We start from the raw sequence: 20,731 nt of genomic DNA, 5'->3' as shown, positions 1-20,731 counted from the left end.
CCAGCCATATACTAGAGCGTAACCCTCAGATGACACCCAGCATAGCGAGATCCCTGCCTGGTTAAAGTCACCATCACAATGAATTTTTATGCTACTGGTTCATTTCAAGCTACTACTAGTGACATTTGTCGGATAAGTCGGCCATTCATTCATAGATGCATCAAGCAGTTAACCACAGCTTTGCTTCCCAGGTGAAATTTGTTTATCAGTTTCCCAATGGAAGGAGAGCACAACTAGAATGGCCCCCCAATAGCAATAGTCATATATTCCTTCTGGCTAATAAAGCATCACCAAACATTCCAAAGAAGATGCAATCTGTTTAGTTATCTACTTTTCATGTGTGTCCTTGCATCAATGTTTGCTTCCCCAGTGCTTGTCGTCCTTGGTGAAATATGTGAAGTGTAAAATATGTGTTGCATACTCCCAAGCTTCTGCTCTTTTTAAATGCCACCTCGGTTGGTGTGTCACACTGCTGCTTCCCAATAAGGATCCTAAGGCTCACCTGTAGTGAATGCACTCATTCGATGGGTCATGAATTCCTGCCACTACTGCTAGCACCTTTGCATCTATACTGGTTGGCTGCTGCAGGGGCTATCTAGGAGGGTCAGATCGTGCCTCCTCATCTGTCTTACATCCAGTCATATCAGAGTTCTGGCTACGCTTGTGGATGACTAGGGTTCTTTGTGGAGAAAGACTGAAGTGCACGATGCCTGCCATCAAGGTGCTCTCAAGCCGATCCCCTAACCTCTGTAGACCAGAAGTAAGAACCCCCCTGTAAATTGGAGCCCAAAATCACAACAGTGGCAGACAGTGTTGACATCAAAACTGCATCAACACCTATGTCCTCTATCTTTGGGGGCTCCCCTGCAAGATGCTCTGGAGTCGCCATTCACTCCATGCTACTCTACCTGTTCACAAAACCCTCTTGAATGACTAGTTAGATACTAGAGTAGCAACTGCTGTATATTCTTGACATTGCATGAAAATTCTTAAAAGGACTAAACGAAGAGCTGATTATTAAGTGCAATTTGACAAGCTGCCCCTGCAAGGTACAAATCTGCAGACCCTTCAGCAACTGCCCAGCTGACCCTAAACCTCCCTTCCCCCATTGCTGTCTGTCAGCTGCTGCCACCACCACCCCTTCCTCCTCCTTACTGATATTCTGTGCTTCACCAGGTACTTCCTCCACACTCCGCCTATCTAATTCCCCAAAGTGAACTTGTTTGGGATGGTGCTTGCCAGATCTGTAGTACTGATGGGTGTTTATGAAATAGAGTTGTTTTCTGCTCATGTCTGGTGCCATCTTCCTCATCTTGGAGATTTTTGACACAAAGATAAAGGGAACGTGTATTAGCATGGGATACACAGCCAATGGCCGTGCACATAGAATTAAAGCCATTCTGGTGCCCGTTAGTCACTGATTTGAATGTTAGGTGGTAGCAAGATGAAGTTGAAGTGAACACTTACCATTTGGAGCTGGCACAAACCCACCAAACTCTCCCTAATTCACTGTCTCAATGACCAATATTTCTTAAGAAACACTGTAGGACTCATGAAAATCCTATTTTGGAGCAGTGTTCTTAAACCTGGCTATTCTCAAGCTCAAAGGCTAAATTTAAACTAAAAAAACCCCCACTCCAACAATAACCCTGCATTTTTGGATAATTGCAGCCATGAGATGATCCTGCTCTATTTACCTGAAAATAATGAAAGGACTTGGGAATGCTGGACTGAGTGAAAAATGAAGTAACAAGTACTGCTTGCTCGGACTGTAGGATATTGTTACAATATAATTTTGTTTGCAGTCAGTACTTAGATCAGTGTTGAAATCAGGAAAGTGTTGGTCTCTGTGTCATCATCCAGCATCATTTTAAGTTGTAAACTTTGAAAATGAGAACTGATGACCACGATCGCTTTGATGCATGGGATGATAGTACAAACATTTACATTAAAATGTTTAACCTCGAGAGTTAAAATACAAAATACAATTTTTTTGATCCTTTTCTGAAGTATTTTTTTCTATTTGTAGTTTAGAACTATAAAAAACAAATTGTTCTTTAATTCTACAAGTCCTGAGAGTTAATGTTCAGCATTTCTAGGTTCCAAATTCAGAAATGTAATTCATTCCTGTGGAAATGGTAGGAGAATGTATAAAGAAAACAGTTACTTTAAATGCTAAAACAGTAATTTAATTAAAACATAAAGAAGGACTTTCATTGTTTCAAAGTATAAAAGTGAACCTGACTTCATGAATTGTCCCAAATCTGTAGAAAATAAAAGGAAGCTCTTTGACTTTCCTTAATGCTTTAAATCTGGGGCTACTGAAATGGTTAAGTTACAAAATAATATCTGTAATGTGTTGCACTCTTAGGTCTCCCGAGTACCTAAAAACAGTACCTTCTAAAACATTAATTCAGTCCAGGCAGCAGTGTGTAGGCACTCTTGCGTAGAATTTGCGTAACGCTTCAAGTTGTAAAACTTCAAGAATAATCACCGTCTCTGCTGCAGCTCACAAAGGCATTTTGCTGCACTGAAAGCAGCGGAGATATTAATTTGGGCATTAAGTTTTAAGTTTGTTTTAGAATCTACTAAATATTCCAAAGATCATCTCTATCATTTGAACACAAGATAAAGTTTAAAGTAAACCCTGTTGGTTGATTTACCACCCCCCTCCCCTCCCCCCAACCCCCTTTGGATGATTAGCATTCATCGATGCCACTAGCCATAGGTTGCTTTTGAAGTTAACTGAATTGAAATTCAATGAATTCTAGGCAGCCTAAAGGAGAATTTTAATCATCATTAAGACTAGAGTGAAAAAAATCAAATGGTATATTTGTTATTAATATTTTCTAACCCTTTCTACAATATAAACCTATTGTGGTTTGCATGTTCACCCTGTAATATTTGATCACCAGAACTATGATATATTCTGCAAATTATGGATACATCATTATTTAAGGCTTTATTTATCCACTTTAAATCTATCCTCCTTCAGTTATGAGGGTGCAAGGTTTTGGGCTGTGAAGTTTTCCACAGCTGCTACCAACCTGCTCCACATTAGCCAACAGGTGGACTGCTTACCAGAATGGTAGAGGTCCCCCTGTTGATTTTTCTCCCTCTCAGTTTCCAGAATCAAAAAAAGTGAGCTTAGCTGAGACTGTTGACACAAACCACTCAGCCAGTCCAGCAACCATCAAATCTTGCCTATTGGGAGCAGCTGAATTACAGCAAGTGTTGGCTGGTATTTGAACCTCTGAATGGGAATCCAACATTCTGCTACGAGTACTGGGAAGAGTTACTGAGACAGTGTGCAGGAGCTACACATCAATAGAGAGGTAGTCATAAACACAGCATGCTTCAGCTTCAATTGTGCATATTGATTCAACTCCCTCCCACTTATGTAGCTCAGTAACTCCCCAGAGCCAGTGATGACGCCATTGGCAGCTCCTGTTTAAGAACAAATAGTGAAGAACAGAAATAAATAAAAGGATATTAATGTTAATCATACTTCTTTGCAATAGTTGGGCTTTTTGGAAAAGTAGACTCCTGACAGTGACACACACTTTAGAAGGTGGCATATTCGTCATTCACACTACAGCAAAAACATTAAAATGTCTTCAGGACTATATCAAAGAGCTAAATAACAGAAGATACAGTTCCTTAGTTAAAATTTGTGTTAACACTAACTTTTTAAGTTACTAACTTTGAACACGCACCATCTTTTCCCACATAACACCTGCAAAATTATTTCCACTGGAGGAGTTCTCCCAATAGCTCAGCAAGTTTAATCAATGAGTAGCTCAGTCATACAGACAAGGAAGATCCCAGGTTCAAGCCCCGATGTGTGCTGAGTTAGTTGATCTCAACTGGGGTGCAAATGGCTCCCACATTTGGCATCAGCACTCCTGGCTCAAGAATTGCACACGAATAATCACAATTAACTGGAAAGCTGACAACCATATCTCAGCAAGCAGTCAATGCCTTCAGATAACAGAAAAGGAAAACAACTGACGAGCAGAAAAAGTGTCACCATAATGTAGAGAAATGTACTGAACTATACAAACGTGATTTTAAACATTTATTCTTGATTCTTTTTTTAATCTATGGTTTTTTTCCTTAAGGGATGAAAGGCAATTTAACATTTCTATTCAATGAATGAAAGACAAGGGTTCAAGGGATAGGGGAACAGGGTAGGTAAATGTGATTAGAAGTATTTGCTCGTGTGGAGGATAAATGGGAAGGTTGGGCTGAACGGCCTATTTCCATGTTGTAATGTCTGCATTTCAATGTAAAATAGTGAATTATCCGTAAAATTCACAGCAGTGCTAGTGTCTTCTGAGACACGCATCGGAGTCTGCCATTTCAAAATAAAAACTAGCCAACTGGTTAGTAGGACGTGTTTTTGCATAGTAATTACCTAGCATTCCATCAGATTCATATCCATGTAATTTGTAGGGCTGCCACTTAGATTGTTCCTCAAATGTTACAGCCTGAAATAATCACTTAAAGAAGGCCTAGAACATCTGTTTTAACCACAGGCTGACTGGAGGACAACTTTGCCCCTTTCAGGTTAGCTATGACAGGGCTAGGCTGTCCTACAGACACATGCATGGCCCAAATGGTATTACCTCCATTTACTGATGGTGCTTTTCCTGAACATTAGCGCCATCTCAGAAATAGCTTTGAGGTTTTGCTTTGTGGCGCCTGTCGTTTTCAACAGAATCTTAATCTGATTATCAACACAGCCTTACAATCAAAGATATCGCTGACATCTGAGTGCATGTCTACTAGAAGATATAAAATCCACAGCTAAACATAGCAAAGAATTAGGAGAGCCGTAGGAAAATTCCATGGACCTACATTTGAGCCCTCTCCTCCTTAAGACGCTCCTTAATACCTATCTCTAATCAAGCTTTAGGTCACCTACCTAATATCTCATGTGGCTCGGTGCCAAATTTTGTTTGATTGTGAAGGAATAAGCCATATAACCTATTCAGAAAAATACACTATCTTATGAAAGAATTCTGGCCATATTAAAACATAACAAACTGGGTTTGGAAATTTGGAAATTTAGAAACCTAACTATGAAATAGCTATGAAAGCATTCTGGCTATTGAGATAAGACAGTTGTTGACCCTGAATACATAACCTTATTGAAACAAATGTAAGAAGTCACACAACACCAGGTTATAGTCCAACAGCTTTATTTGAAATCACAAGCTTTCGGAGCGCTGCTCCTTCATCAGGTGAAGTGGAGAAATGCATAAAGACACAGCTTATATAGTCAGAGAATCATGTCAGATGTTTACAGGTAATGTTTCCAACTGCCATTTATCACACCTCGGCAGAGAGATAATCACAGCAATCAAAGGTGTGAATGGTGTCCAAACAGGTCAGTCAGGAAAACATTACATCAAAGAACAATGAGGTAGGGTCACAATATTTGACCCCTTGTGACCCCACCTCATTGTTCCTTGATGTAATGTTTTCCTGACTGACCTGTTTGGACACCATTCACACCTTTGATTGCTGTGATTATCTCTCTGCCGAGGTGTGATAAATGGCAGTTGGAAACATTACCTGTAAACATCTGACATGATTCTCTGACTATATAAGCTGTGTCTTTATGCATTTCTCCACTTCACCTGACGAAGGAGCAGCGCTCCGAAAGCTTGTGATTTCAAATAAAGCTGTTGGACTATAACCTGGTGTTGTGTGACTTCTTACATTTGTCCACCCCAGTCCAACTCCGGCATCTCCACACCATGGCTCTTATTGAAACAGAAGGTGAAGGGCTCCAGCAGGCTGATCTTTTGGAAAAAAAACAATGGTTCACCCTGGATAAGGTGTTCTAATTTACACTTTGTAAAGAAGCACATAAGATAAGGAACGTCTGCCCTCGTAAAGATGACAAAGTAAGGAACACCTGCCGTTACACCGTTTTTATATGGTAAACTTAAAACACCTAGAGATGAGACAAGATTCTGTAATGCTACCAGCTGAGGTGGCAGTAAGAATTGCAGAGATTGGCAGAAAAATTACTAGAGATAATTAGCTTGCATCAGCAAAAAACCTTAAAGGAAATACCACTGGAAAAGGGTATAAATATTGAACTCTCAAATGGGTTAACAGACTCGCTTTTATCGGGCAATTCTCAGCTTCAGAGGTGGCTCTGTAGTCTCCAACTCTTTGTACCTCGGGGATCAAAGTTAATTGATATTGATGGATATCCTGAATAGAAACCTTTAACAACTATAATACTGTAGCGAAGTTAAGATTTAAAAGTAAGAGTCTCTGTTAATAATAGAAACATAGAAAAACATAGAAGATAGGAGCAGAAGTAGGCCATTCGGCCCCTCGAGCCTGCTCCGCCATTCAATGCAATCATGGCTGATTACCAAATTCAGTACCCTGTCCCTGCTTTCTCCCCTTAGCCTTAAGAAATATATCCAACTCCTTCTTGAATATATTTAATGAATTGGCCTCTACTGCCTTCTGTGGTAGAGAATTCCACAGGTTTACCACTCTCTGGGTGAAGAAATTCCTCCTCATTTCTGTCCTAAATGGTTTACCCCTTATCCTTAGACTGTGACCCCTGGTTCTGGACTCCCTGATCATCGGGAACATCCTTCCTGCATCTAGTCTGTCCAGTCCTGTCAGAATTTTATAAGTTTCAATGAGATCCCCTTTCATTCTTCTAAACTCCAGCGAGTATAAGCCCAATCGACCCAATCTCTCCTCATACGTCATTCCTGCCATCCCAGGTATCAGTCTGGTGAATCTTCGCTGCACTCCCTCCATGGCAAGAACATCCTTCCTCAGATAAGTTGACCAAAACTGCACACAATACTCAAGGTGTGGTCTCACCAAGGCCCTGTACAACTGCAGCAAGACATCCTTGTTCCTGTACTCAAACCCTCTCGCTATGAAGGCCAACATACCATTTGCCTTCTTAACCGCCTGCTGCGCCTGCATGCTTACCTTCAGCGACTGGTGCACAAGGACACCCAGGTCTCGTTGCACTTCCCCTTCTCCCAATCTATTGCCATCCAGATAATAATCTGCCTTCCTGTTTTTGACACCAAAGTGGATAACCTCGCATTTATCCACGTTATATTGCATCTGCCATGCTTCTGCCCAATCACCCAACCTGTCCAAATCATCCTGGAGTTTCTCGGCATCTTCCTCACAGCACACACGCCCACCCAGCTTTGTGTCGTCTGCAAACTTGGAGATATTACATCTAGTTCCCTTGTCTAGATCATTAATATATATTGTGAATAGCTGGGGTCCAAGGACCGATCCCTGCGGTACCCCACTAGTCACTGCCTGCCACTCGGAAAAAGACCCATTTATGCCAACTCTTTGCTTTCTGTCTGCCAACCAGTTCTCTATCCAAGTCAATACCTTGCCCCCAATCCCATGTGCCTTAACTTTACATGCTAATCTCTTATGCGGGATCTTATCGAAAGCCTTTTGAAAGTCCAAATAATAAGATAGCATTTTTTCTCATTTTAGAACGGTTAATGTTGTGATTGACTGATTCACCAACTGTAAATTGCATGTCGGTTCTTTAATAAATCTATATATTTTTTAGAATTGTCTCACATAAGACTTCTGTATCAAAAACTCGCAAACTCAATCTCTGTACACTCTGGTGAGGAGTTGCAGAATTCTGAGGGAGTTTTCCGGACCCTCATAATATCCGGAACGTTACAGTCTAGCTAAACTTATTAAAAGTGCTATCTGGAGGACGGTAACAGCTTCAGGTTGTTCCTTTCCTTTAGGGAGAAATAGCCCGGACCTTTAGACCCAAATAAGCGTCTTTAGGATTCGGCTACCTTAAACTTTAGTGGAAAGTGAACGTCCGAAAAATACGCCTGATCCGGGGTAGCCCTAAAGGGGCTAGGACTAGTAATTATCCCTTCATAATAATGCTCCTGTGAAGTGCCTCGGGATATTTTACTACATTAAAGGTGGTATAGAAATCCAAGTTGTTGCTGTTTGAAAAGTTTGTTTAAATCTTTTGTTTCTTTTCTTGCATGTTAATTCTTGGACAAAACCATTTGTAGGTCTACAAGCTACATGTCTATAACACTCGATATATACAAAGACACTTCAGAGTGCTTCACAAAGCGAGTAGACATTGAAGTGGGTGAAAATAAGGCAAGTGGAGTCAGACAGACTCAGCCAGGGTGCAACTGGAAATGCATTATTCCTCTCAGTACCCTGGACGCCCATGCAAAAGGAATCATTCAGGCTTTCTGTTCATTCATTATCCAGTCATCTCTGCTCAACGTGCATTGTTTAGACATTAGGTAAGGCCGGGATTGTGTTTGGCGATGCTGCTGAATCCACTGTTGAACAGTGCACCGTCACTCACCTCTCTTGGTTCACACATTAAGAATGGTCCTTCACAAACAGCCACCCGTGGAACAGTGTCCTAATATAACTCATTCCTTCAATAAGAAGAGTAAGGAGAGAAAATGAAAGAGAAGACTGGAGGAGCAAAAGAAGTTTCAGCAAAAAGACAACATTCAGTTACTGTGGTTATAAATAGCAGTGTATCATGGTGTCACTAAGTGACTTTGGTTGCTGACTCACAGAAGCTACCTAGAGATTTCACCGAGATGTTTTAATCATTTCTTGTGCTAGAATTTGTAAAGAAAATGTTTGGACATATGGCATATGCATAAATATTTACTGAAACACATGGTATCTGATGTGCTTTTCTATTATTTGAATATCTAAATCTCATTCTGACAAAGTGTCAGTTCTGATCTACAACATGTATGTATTTTGATTGCAGACAGGAGATGGATGGCTAACTACCTGGGAGGAATCTTATTCTCTTGTTGCAACGCTTCATTACAAAATTAAAATCTGTTATTTTGTTTACATATAACAGTATATCTATTAGTCACAGTACATCATTTCTGTCATCAAACTGTGTGTTGTGATGAGCCACAACTAGTGATTGTGGTATGAGTCTCAGGCAAACAGTAGTGATAGGGTACCCTCTGTGGTGTGACATTCAGATGGCACTGTATCAACGATGTCCTAAACTGTAACCACACATTAAAAATGAAACATACAGACTGCTGTCTCTAATGTAGAAGGAGTTCTTACATGGATTTTTGTCATATTCTACAACTGACTCATATCAACCTCAACTTTGGCTAGGAGGAGGAGGGAATGTTATATAGAGGAAGTGGTCTCTTTATAATCAATGTAATGTGTTGCCAGCCCTCTTCACACTAGAACATGAATTTATTTTCCATTTAAGCATGTATTTGAAATCACTGTGCTTCAGGTCACTGAGTAAAATACATTTTAGTGTTATGTGCTATGAGCCACTATCCTTCAACATAACAGATACTTGTAAAAATATACTTTTGTCCCCATATTCCTTCTCATATAACTCTACATGACACACAAAACCACTTACCTCTAATTTGAGACCACCTTCTCAAGAATTCTGCCAAGTATTTATGATTTATAGCTTTACTGATTCAACAAAAGATCCAAATAAAGTTTTGAATGTCACAGAAAATAAAAAAATTAAGTAAATCCATTGACTAGCACAACAGCACAAGGACTGACATCATTACTTTCTAAAATTAAAGCCTGATTTGAGACAAATATACAGTAATTTGCTTTAAATTTATACAATTTGAGTACTGACAGGAGGTTAAGTATGGAAATAGGACATATTCTGCCTGAAAGGATAAGTTCCAACCAAATCTATATCCACTGAGAATGTTCTTACACACTGCTAAATTTTGTCTTGGCAGAAAATATGCACTTTTAAAAACGTTAGTTTCATTGTTTATAGATCTTCAATAGATTCAAATTAGATTCTTTCGGGGAGAAATTGGTCCTTGTAGCACACATTTTCCAGGTGGAAATCGGGGGCAAAAAGGACCAATTTCCGGGCATAACTTCCCGTCCCTAAACTACACCTACATTAAGGGTTCCACCATATTGGTAAGTGGTTTTCCAGGCGTCCATGGTTGGTGCCTGAAACAGGCGTTACGCTTCTCGCATATGTTAATATGGATCCGAACGCCTATTTAAGGACCCTTCAGCAAATTGATGCTCCACTCAGGTTTTCTAGCATTTGCTGTGGCCTAACCTGTGCCCACCAACAGGAAATAGTGGATTTGCTGCAAAATGTTCTACATCGCTTGCTTCAACAAGACCTGAACCAGAAGTATGATTGTTACGAGAATGCCAAACGTAAGGTCACATGATGACATGGGGCCAATACACTTATGAATATTACAATTAAAACCTCCAATGTTGGTACTGAGGAGTGAACAAATAGCGCAACCTTCCACAGGATTGACACCAAAAAAACTCTCCTTTAGGTTTACTATCCAGACAGGACTGGTGGGACAAATAGCTACCACACAAATTCTAATGAAGGGCAGAACAACCAAAAACATACTTGGATGAATATTACAGTTTAGAGCATCAGATTGGTTTTCACGGAACTCTAGAGCCAACCGTTTTTTTATACTTTGCATTGTATATTTTTGGGTGGAACATTTTCTGAACACCATGAGGGTATCCACTTAGAATAGGGTTCTGGGAGACAGTATGCCAAACCAGTCCATTCACCTAAGAAAGCAAATGTGACCTATGATAAATAGCTAGAGGTTGACAGATGGTCAGTCCCAAGAACCAGGCTTTCTTTGGGTATAAGGAGTAAATGAATTAACATGGACAGGGTGTTTCTATTCATGAATTGGGGTTTGCTTTTTAAATTAAACATATAATTTAAGTAATTAAGCACAAATCTTGATTCATAGTTCTTTATCAAAACGGTTGAGAGTTTTGAGTAGCATGCATTGCGTTTTGAGGATCTTTACCATATACAGATTGGATTAAAATTGTAAAGGATTTAACAGTGACCAAACCAGTTGGGAAATTGTAAAGAGAATATATGAGATTTTCTTAGCTGACAAAATAGTATTAAGCAGCCAAAAAAGATCTACAAACTTGTATATCAGTTGTACTGTTCCCGAACACCTTCAAGCTTATGCAAAAAACCAAAGAATTACACAGTCTATAGAGAACTGGACTCAAGGGGTTTGAAATGGCAGGAAAAGGAAGGAAGCTCTCAGATGCGGTGACAATTAAGGCTATGACTCATATTTGGTCCCCCAGCACAAGTTTAATCCTCGTATTTTTTAAAAACTAGTGATTTACTGATGTGACAATTATTCACTCAATGATAATTGCATCATGATTTTTCCCATCCAGACCCAGAACTCATTAAAATTTAAACATATGATTAGTTTAGTTAATGGCATTGTGTAAGCAAAAACAATTACATTAAATTTGTAAATATGAATATTTCCATTCAGAAACAACACAATTGTGACAATTTTGAATAGCAGTAGAATCTTATTTTGTTGCAGTTACTTAACCCTTCAACAAAAGAACTTCTACCTAGCACTGGAATATAATTCTCTACAGAGCTGACAGATTGGGTTCTGAAGCAATCAATGGAAATGTTCATATATACAGCAATGAACTTGTAATGTAAAACTCAACAAATCTTATAGAACTAAGGAAATGTAATCAAATTGGTAAAAGCAACTTTCAAACACATCTTCATAGAAAGCAGATCTTAATGCCACACTACGATGGACTTGCAATTATTTGAACCAACTGGGAGATGCAGAATGTGTGGACAATCAAGAGGCTGGTTTACATTTAGCACACAGTAAATGCAACACACACACAAACCCACACACCCACACAAAGACAAATTTGGATTTTGGGATAATTAGGGTTTGCAGCAGCTTTTTAGTTACAAACACAAAGCATCAATAAATATTAAGCCTTAATTTCATAAGATAAATTCTGTTGGTTTCTACTTCTACAGAAAGATTACTAATAAATGTGTTTATTTAAAAGCAGTCAGTCTATTTCTATTTTACAAGATACAGCCAACTTACGCTGCAAGAAATCATCATCCCTGATTAAGAACATATTACATACTAATTTAGTAGCAACTGCAGGTTAACTTCAGAATGTCAATCTAATTTGTTGACTTCTGTTCCCATTTCCAAAATAAAACTCTGACATCAGAGGCACAATGCACTGGATGAGTACCTGCATGGTGTACAGTACAAATAGATTCCATTGGGACTTTTAAGATTAGCATTTTTCTTCCAGACACTGGCTGGAATTAATGAGGATACCTGCAACTATACTGGCGAGCTGCTGAGTTCGAGTGATGGGATAGATGCTGCGTGCCTGTGCGATTGCTGCAGCTATTTTCTTTGCATGCCTTTCCTCTCCGTAGATCCTCAAGATGGACGCAAGTGACTGTTGATCTAAGGCATTCACCACGTCAGCTGCGGTGGGCATGTCGGGGTACCTACGCACAAGAGGAGCCAATTAATTTATTTGACGTCATTTTCATTGACAGAGGTGAAGCTTCACAGCACAGAGACACAGAGCTGAAATGCACACAGCATACAAGTATGTTTGAGGTTCTTTTTGGTAACAGATGGTAAAAAAAACCATGAAACGAGAGAAGATATTTCACAGCTCGTTCCTTCATTCTTCTGATGTGAACCTAATTAAACCTATTTTTATTGAAGTCACCAAACATTAATTGGAATTCTAATTTTGACCCATTACCAAATAGCTATAAAATCCAACAATGGTAGAAATCTCAAGTCTATTGTTCTTTAACAAAAATATATGCTGTACTTTGTATAGAATCACCAAATCCCAGTTGAAAAGTCTCAAATGGGTTTGCTGTGCGGAGCTGAGCTGCCTGTACAGTTTGCTAAAAAATTTAGAAGACAGTTAAGCAAAGTATATGCATCAGATTGGAATAGAAATTTAACTACTCCTACATGGAATAACTCAAGTGTGCAAAATGATTTTAATTTGGTTTTCACAAACAGATTTCACTACGACACATGAAATTTACTTGCGACGGGGTACATAGTTCAACCTTCTGATATTTAAATAAGCAACATCCATTCTACCTAATTTAGGAAACGAATCTGATTAATGGATACTGTATTAACTTAAGAAACACAGACTGAAATGCTCTAGCTGTTGATGATAAATTCAAGTTGGGCTCCAGGCAGAAATGTAGGTTCGGTCCAATTTCCATCAGATATCATCCAACTTGTCCTATTATAGCTTCAGTAGTTTTCTATTTGCTGACTTTAAATCAAATGCAGCATGATTTAAAACTTATTCCCCAAAAAAGGAGAAAGTATTTTTTCTCTATATAAAAGATTAAAAACACATTGCATGTATGATTTTTGTTTCCCCTAACATGAATCATTTTGGAAGCAAACCAGTAGCTCTAGCACATATTGCTGACTGCTCCAAATTTAAAATGGAAGTGTGCACGTGCATCTTGGACACCATCTTCAAGTGTTAGGAGACCGCATAGCGCCTAAAGAATGGGCGCTACAGAGCACAACTTAGCCCCTACTATATGTCCATGTGCTCTACAAGCCCACTCATGAAAAACACCAAGCTCCTCTACTCCAATATGTCATAGGGCTGAGTAATGATGACGATAACAGCAAATATCTAACCCAAATAGAGTTCAATATCTGACACTCTGTCCAAGAATGAGTCAAAAGACATAATTTATCACCTGCTGTTCTGTCTAGGTAGTCTTTCAACTTAGTTCAGTCCAAACCCCCACCCTCTCCAACTAAAAAAAGTGAATGCACCTTCCCTGCAGGATCAGAGGAGCTGTGTACCTGTTCACTTCTGAACAATCATATTGGAAACAAAACACTTGTGAAGCTGTCCTCTATTATGCCAAGGTCTTCCTTCTAACCAAGAATAATTGTGAAGCATCACGTTTCAATTGGATTAGCATTTTGTCTGTAATTGTGGAGAACTAGATGTGCTTTCATGATACTTTTAGCAAAAAATGTATGCCTTTCATCTTAAAACAGTACTGTCAACTACCGACACATGACAGTCCAAAACATAAATGATCTGACCGCTGTAAAACTGATGGCAGTGCAGATCTTTATGGTCTTTGTAATGAAATCTGTTTGTCTTGCCTGTATCCGTTTTGCACTCATGCATATTACCCTCTCCCACACGGTGTATAGTTTCACTTCCTCTTTCCTGACTAACCTGGAAGGTTCCAGGTCTTGGCTCTTGGCTCCGCCCCTAACTTCTCTTACTTAAAGATCTCAGGATCTGTATGACTCATTCCTGTGAGCCAGTCGGTGTGTTGAGATGTTAGCTCTGAGCTTAGTGATTAAAAGCCAACTTGTTAAAGTCTATAACTTCTAGTTTTGTGGTTATTGAAGGCACATCAGTCTTACAATCTGCCATTTGATTAATTGCTTCCTGTTCTAACCCACACAACGGTCGCGATTTTGCAAATGGATGCGGCTTTGGAGCGGGTCAGCTGGTTTCCGGGTTCCAGTCCTGCCCCCAACTGCATCTGGCCCACGGACGTGATTTTACGCCGATTGGCCTCGTTAAGCCCGCCCTGCGGGCTTGCTGGCCACTTCCAAATACAGAGACCTAGACTTCTGTACATGTCAAGGACCTTCAATTTAGCATTAGTACTGGAAGGTTAGAAGATTTTATATCATGCAAAAAACTACTGAAGTATGGAATATATTACCAAAAGGGGGCATTGAAGCCGATTCAATCACATTTTAAAGGGAGTTGATAAACACAAAGAAAATATTAAAGGATATGGGGAAGAGCAAGAAAATGGGACTTCAGCACTTGAGTTCCATTGTGGCGCTTTCAGTGGCACAGGCGTGATGAGCTGAAGGGGCCTCCTTCTGTGCTTAAATTTCTATGTTGGTAAGAAAATATTATTTATTAATAATTAACAAAACAAAATTACATTTCCTCTACACACTACCCCAGTTAGTTCCAAATGTACAGAAACCCTGAACATCACAAAACAGTTCTATGAAAAATAATTTATCAGGGTTCAGCTCCATAACTAATGGAAAGGTTTCAAAATTTAGCGGAGGAAAATCTATTCTGATAAATTTTAAGTTAATCCAAATTCAGTGACAATCATTACACAACACGAGATACTGGTATGTTTATTAACAAAACAGAATGCTCGGAGGTTAACATGTGTTGGGTTCAAATTTTAGGATAACAATCCATAGCATTTAAAAAAAATTATATTTGACAAGTACAAGTATGGTATTGTGATGTTACAGCTTGCAGCTAAGATTCCTTTCCAAGAAACACATATTCAACATTTTCTTACTGCTAAGAAATTGAATTAGGAAAATAGCATTACTTTCTATTTGCACTAGGCCAGAAAATAGTTAGTTTTAAGCTCTTAATACTGACACTCCTGTTTGCTTTCAAGTCTGGCAGATTTTTATAACACAAAGCCATGTTTCCTATAATCACTATCTACAGAAGAGGGATTAACTGGATTATTCCTCGTCAGTTCTGATGATATGAAGGAAGACATTTTTTGTCATGAGGATAATTGTAGCTTCCGTACCAACCTGTCCCCATCCATTCTCATGTCCAGAGGGCCATCTTTGCTTAACGCAAAACCTCGCCATGGCACGTCTAACTGCATAGAAGAGCAGCCTGCGTCTATGACAACTCCATCAAAAGTATCTGTCTCTACTCCAGATGCCAGTAACAAGGCCTCCAGTTGGCTGAATCTTCCGAGGAGAGGCCGGAATTGACCACTGAAAGAAAAAAGTCCCAGAGAGAGATTATTCTTTGCAAAAGTTATTAAGAAAAATTATGCTGATAAGTTCTCTATTTTCTTTTGGTCCACTTGCTGTCTGACATACAAAAACTCTTCCCCATCTTTAAGAGCCTCCAAACCAAGCTACTGAGAAATCTGCACAGGTATCATTTCTGCTTGCCGGATATGGGATGTATACTTTCCCCCAGTAGGGTCATACCTCTCTTTCCCAACTCAGAGATCGGAGAGGCCTTAGTGCTCTAAGAGGTTAAAATGTTGTACGCTCATGTTTTCCTAGGCTTCAGGACCCACATGTGTGCAACTAGATATTACTGGAGCTTAATCAGCTAAGAATGGGCAGTTTACCAAGGTACTGGTAAGCATTACGCTGTTTTGTCTTGCTAGAACTACCCTATCTGTTATGCCATTGGCTTGCTGAATTATCTGGAAGAATCTTGATCCCCTATTGACAGGTCTACCTCTCCAGGTGCAATCATTAACATTGCTTTGGAGTACTACAGACCTACCTTCAGGTATCAGATTATCAAGTCCACCACAGAGAGCTGACTTGGTTCCATTGCCAGACACATCGGGCTGGATTTTGATACTGGAGGCGTGTAGGAGGCGGGACTACAACTTTTAGGGTTGTAGTCCCGCCTCCATCGAGTTGTGGCCAACCCGCTTGATTTTCCCTTGATTGACCTTGTTGAGCCCGCCCAGTGGGCCAATTAAGGGCCACCCGGCAACAGCTGACGTCACAGATTGACATTTCATCTGTCAAGAGCTTTTGACAGATGAAATATCAGCGTTTGACAGCTCTTTGAAGCTGTCAAACACTGACAATCTGTACATTAAGTTAATTCTTTCCTCTCAGGCTGATTTAGAAATCTCTCCAGAACAGAAAGCTGAATGCTGCAACTTTTGACAGCTCGTGGCCATTCTGCTTTCTGTGCCGGTGAGATGAGGGACTCCCAAGACCTGAAGGAAGGAAGGCTGTAAAGGTAAGTAAAGGTAAGTGCAACTTCTTTAAACACTTTACACACACCAAACACACTTACCTCTGCACTCATGCACACATCACTCACCTGAACACCGGACATCTTGAACCCTCCAAGCCCTTCAGCCCGACAGTCCGCGTCGCTAACTTGGCGTGGTTTGGAGCCGTCGGGAATCCCACACTTCAGGGATAAAAATAGGGATTAGGCTAAAAACTGCCTGTTAACTACCTGTTAACAGGCAGTTAATTGGCACTAATCCCCTTCCCGCCTCGGGGAGGCGGCTCCCAGCACAGGTCGGGTATCCGCCTCCTTTGAAACTGGCATGGAGGCGGGATGGGTTCGTGCCCCCCGATTTTGAGATTTTAACCCTCCACATGCCTCCAATCCCACCTCAAAGGCCCAATGAAAATCGAGCCCATCATCTTAGAGACATCCAACTCTAGAAATTCCACTTAACTCCCCCCAAAGAAGATAGCCACTAGTTGGCCATTAGGAAACTGACAAGCACAGGTTTGAGCCTTCACTCGGTGAACCGAAGGTAACATTAACATTTTTAACAAATCACTACATATTTATTTATCATTAAACATGTTGTAACTGTGTGAATGCGTCAGTGCCACAGTGTCCCTTTAACCAATCACATCATTGAGCAGTGAGCATAACCAGAGGTCAAGCACAAAGAATTTTGTCCAATCAGATCCCAGAATGCTATTCCTTCAACCAATCAAATCCCAGAACTATCTCCATAATATCATTTGATTGGTTGATTCAGTCACAAAAGCAGGACAATCTACCAGGAAAACTTCTGCAGCAACTACCACGAGCTCTTTACCCTTTCTGCAATGCACAAAATAGAATAAATAATCCAAAATAATTCATAAGAAAAACCACAAACCTATCCAGAAACTTCCTCATCCCAACTTCCAAACAGCCAGCTATTTCTCCACCCACCACCGGCAGCACCCCCCATCCCTCTCCCGGACTATTAGACATCACCAGAGGCATACACATGTCTGTATTCCTGTGCTTAGCCAAATGCCTGATGTGAAGAATGCATAGGTGTGTTCTGCAGTCCAAATACTTGTACAAACTTTAAATTTTGCCTGTCTTCAACTCTGGTGTTGGTTCTAGCTGCTCTGTGCTCTCTTGTACTCTCCGCACTGTTCCAGAACTCTCTGCTTGGCAGGTTCTCCACCTAGCGGGTCCGGAGACCTGCCTCAATTCCAGCTCGACACACACAATCCATTTTTCAGGTCGGGACGCAAACCCACTCTATCCCACAAGATGACAAATGCTCGGTTCCGTAATTCTAAAAGTCATCAGTAAGTGATGCTGTGACTCTCAGAAGGCTAATGTTAACATTGGCCCAACTTTCATTTAACTGTGAAATATCATTAAGATTGTCTGATTAGCATAACAAGTACAGACTCAGTTTATAACTTAGAAAATTGAACAGTCTTCGATACTGGCCAAGTACTGTAATTGGCTTACAAAAAACAATACCAAGAGGCATCAGCTTTGGCTCAGTGGTAACACTCTCACCTCAGAGTCAGAAGATTGTGGGTTCATAGTCCCACTCCAGACCACATAGTCTAGGCTGACAACTCAATTCAGTCCTCAGAGTGCTGCACTGTTGGAGGTACCATCTTTCGGATGATGCTAGATGATAAACCGCGGCCACATCTGCCCTCTCAGGTGGACATAATAGACCTCATGGATCTATTTGAAGAAGAGCAGTGAAGTTCTTTCTGGTGTCCCGGCCAATATTTAGCCCTCACCAACATCACTAAAACAGATTATCTGGTCATTATTGTGGGGCCTTGCTGTCCGCAAATTGGCTGCCACATTTCCCAACATTACAATAGTGACTATGCTTCAAAAGTACTTCATTGGCTGTAAAGCGATTTGGGACGTCCTGAGGTCATGAAAGGCGCTATATAAATACAAGTTGTTTCTTTCTTTAATTTTAATGTGTCATAGTTATTCCAATCCACATACTGTATTAGAATTCTGCAACTAACCAAAATAGGAAAGAAACACCTAAATGACAGATACCCGAAAATACAAAATGCAAATCCCTGTCGATGTGACTTTCAAAGTACCCAGTACAACAAACTGAACTAGAGGGAGAAAGAAAAAAAGAAACAAGAAGAATTCGAGTGGAAAACAATCAGAAAGACAGTTACAGGAAGGAAGACAATTTTTTATATTTGCTCATTGTAGTGTATGTACCTTTAAGAGAGAACTACTTTTACAGTACCGGCAGTGACCACACCTGTATATAAGTCTTGAGCAGGCATCTGTACTGTTAGTCTTTAGACTACCTTCATCCAGTAAACACCTGTTGATTGTTAATCTGCAGTCTCCGTCTATTTATTGAAGAACACCATACTTTAAGATTCACGGATTTAACAGTGGCGACGAGGTCGATTCGAATCTACCTGCAACTCTGCATTTCCTCCCAGGGATTCGCTCCTGGAGGACAGTGGAAGAAAGTCGAGGCCAGAAGCACGGGCGTCGACCACGAGCAACCGCCCAGTCATCCGGCAGAGAGTGAACATCGCAGGGGAGGCTGTTGAGAGCTGGGCTTGGTTCTCCAGCCACGACGATCCAGCAACAGGCTGGCAACAGGTACAGCACAGACCCTTCCCGGACAGCGGCGGCTGGAGCCGACCGACGGCACAGAAAAGGCCGAGCAGCGTCGACGGGGTAAGAGAGAGGGTAAAGCGCACAGGGCGCAGCCGGGGGTTGAAGACCGAGCGGCGTCGACGGAAAACAAAAAGAGATAGAGGGTAAAGCACAGCCGGGGTTCAGGACCGAGCGGCGGCAACGAGAGAGGCACACAGGAGAACGCGCAGAGCGCAGCCAGGGCTCAAGGGCTGAGCAGCGTCCGCGGGGAAAGGAAGGAAGCGCGGGAGACACCATTTGAGCCGCGGAGAAGAACGGAGAGCGCGGGAGACGTCATTTTTGAAGCCGCAGCGGAGAAGAAGGGCGAGCGCGGGAAGAAAGGGAAGCGCGGGAGACGCCATTTTGAGCCAGCGGAGAAGAAGGGAGAGCGGGGGAGACGCCATTTTAGCCAGTCTAACCACACCCAGGGATGCCAAAGAGTGGCAGTGTCACAGCGTTCGACAATGAAGTCGAAGATTGGGCGACATAGGTGGAACGCATTGAGGTGTACTGCAAGGCGAATGAAGTGCCAGATGCCAGGAAAACACTGGTTTTGTTGAATTCCATGGGTGCAAAAACGTATGTCTTACTGCGAAACCTAGTAACCCCAGAGAAGCCAGTGGATAAGGATTTCGAAAGCATAGTGGAAATCCTACAGGACCACGTAAACCCCACACCGCTGCTGATAGCAGAAAGATTTAAGTTCCACAAAAGGAATCAGCATAAAGACGAAAGTAATGCTGAGTATTTAACGGAACTGCGCAAGCAATCGAAACACTGCCAGTTTGGAATGGGACTAGCAGATACGTTAAGGGACAAGTTTGTGTGTGGTCTTCAAAGTGAAGGAGCCCAGAAACGGCTTCTATCAGAAAAGGATCTTACGCTGGACAAGGCTTTCAGCATGGCAGTATCACACAAAGCAGCCGCACGGGGCGCTGCAGAGATACAACGGAGACCGCAAGAATATGGCACCAATGAAATGTCATATGGAGCAGGGAAGTGTTATCGCTGCGGCAGAACAACACACGACCAGAAGGATTGTATGTTCAAGGACCAAGTGTGCAGACAGTGTGGAAAAGCAGGACACATAGCAAGAGTCTGCAGGTCAGGGAAGAAAACCAGCAGCAAGAAATCTCCACAGGAGAAGTACAAAAAGGTACATAAGGTGACGGAGAGTAGTTCAGACGAACAGAAAAGTGATACAGACTCCGGAAGCAAGGAGCTGGGTTGTCTGAAACTACATAATGTAATCAAAATGGAGGATCACCAGACTATCTGGGTCACGCTCAAGATAGACGGAGTCCAAGTGAAAATGGAATTGGACACAGGATCAGCCCTAACAGTCATAAACCGAAGGGACTACAAG

At 41.1% G+C, this 20,731-nt stretch overlaps 1 protein-coding gene across 1 annotated transcript in view; it reads right to left on the bottom strand.

Moving 5' to 3' along the window:
• The window catches only part of mettl15 (methyltransferase 15, mitochondrial 12S rRNA N4-cytidine), a 155,264-nt gene that overhangs the window by 7,495 nt on the left and 127,038 nt on the right, over positions 1-20,731 (bottom strand). Inside the window, exons 3-4 of the mRNA XM_086008123.1 lie at positions 15,507-15,698; positions 12,216-12,394 (exon numbers count right to left, since the gene is read on the bottom strand). Coding sequence (XP_085864249.1) covers positions 12,216-12,394; positions 15,507-15,698 — 371 coding nt within the window. The remainder of the gene's footprint in view (positions 1-12,215; positions 12,395-15,506; positions 15,699-20,731) is intronic.

This window comes from Somniosus microcephalus, chromosome 15 (assembly GCF_052327205.1).
Source record: "Somniosus microcephalus isolate GS21.2 chromosome 15, FLI_Smic_1.0, whole genome shotgun sequence".
Classification (NCBI taxonomy): Eukaryota; Metazoa; Chordata; class Chondrichthyes; order Squaliformes; family Somniosidae; genus Somniosus; species Somniosus microcephalus.
The sequence above is the reverse complement of the archived record's forward strand: the minus strand, read 5'-3'. Positions and strand labels throughout refer to the sequence as shown.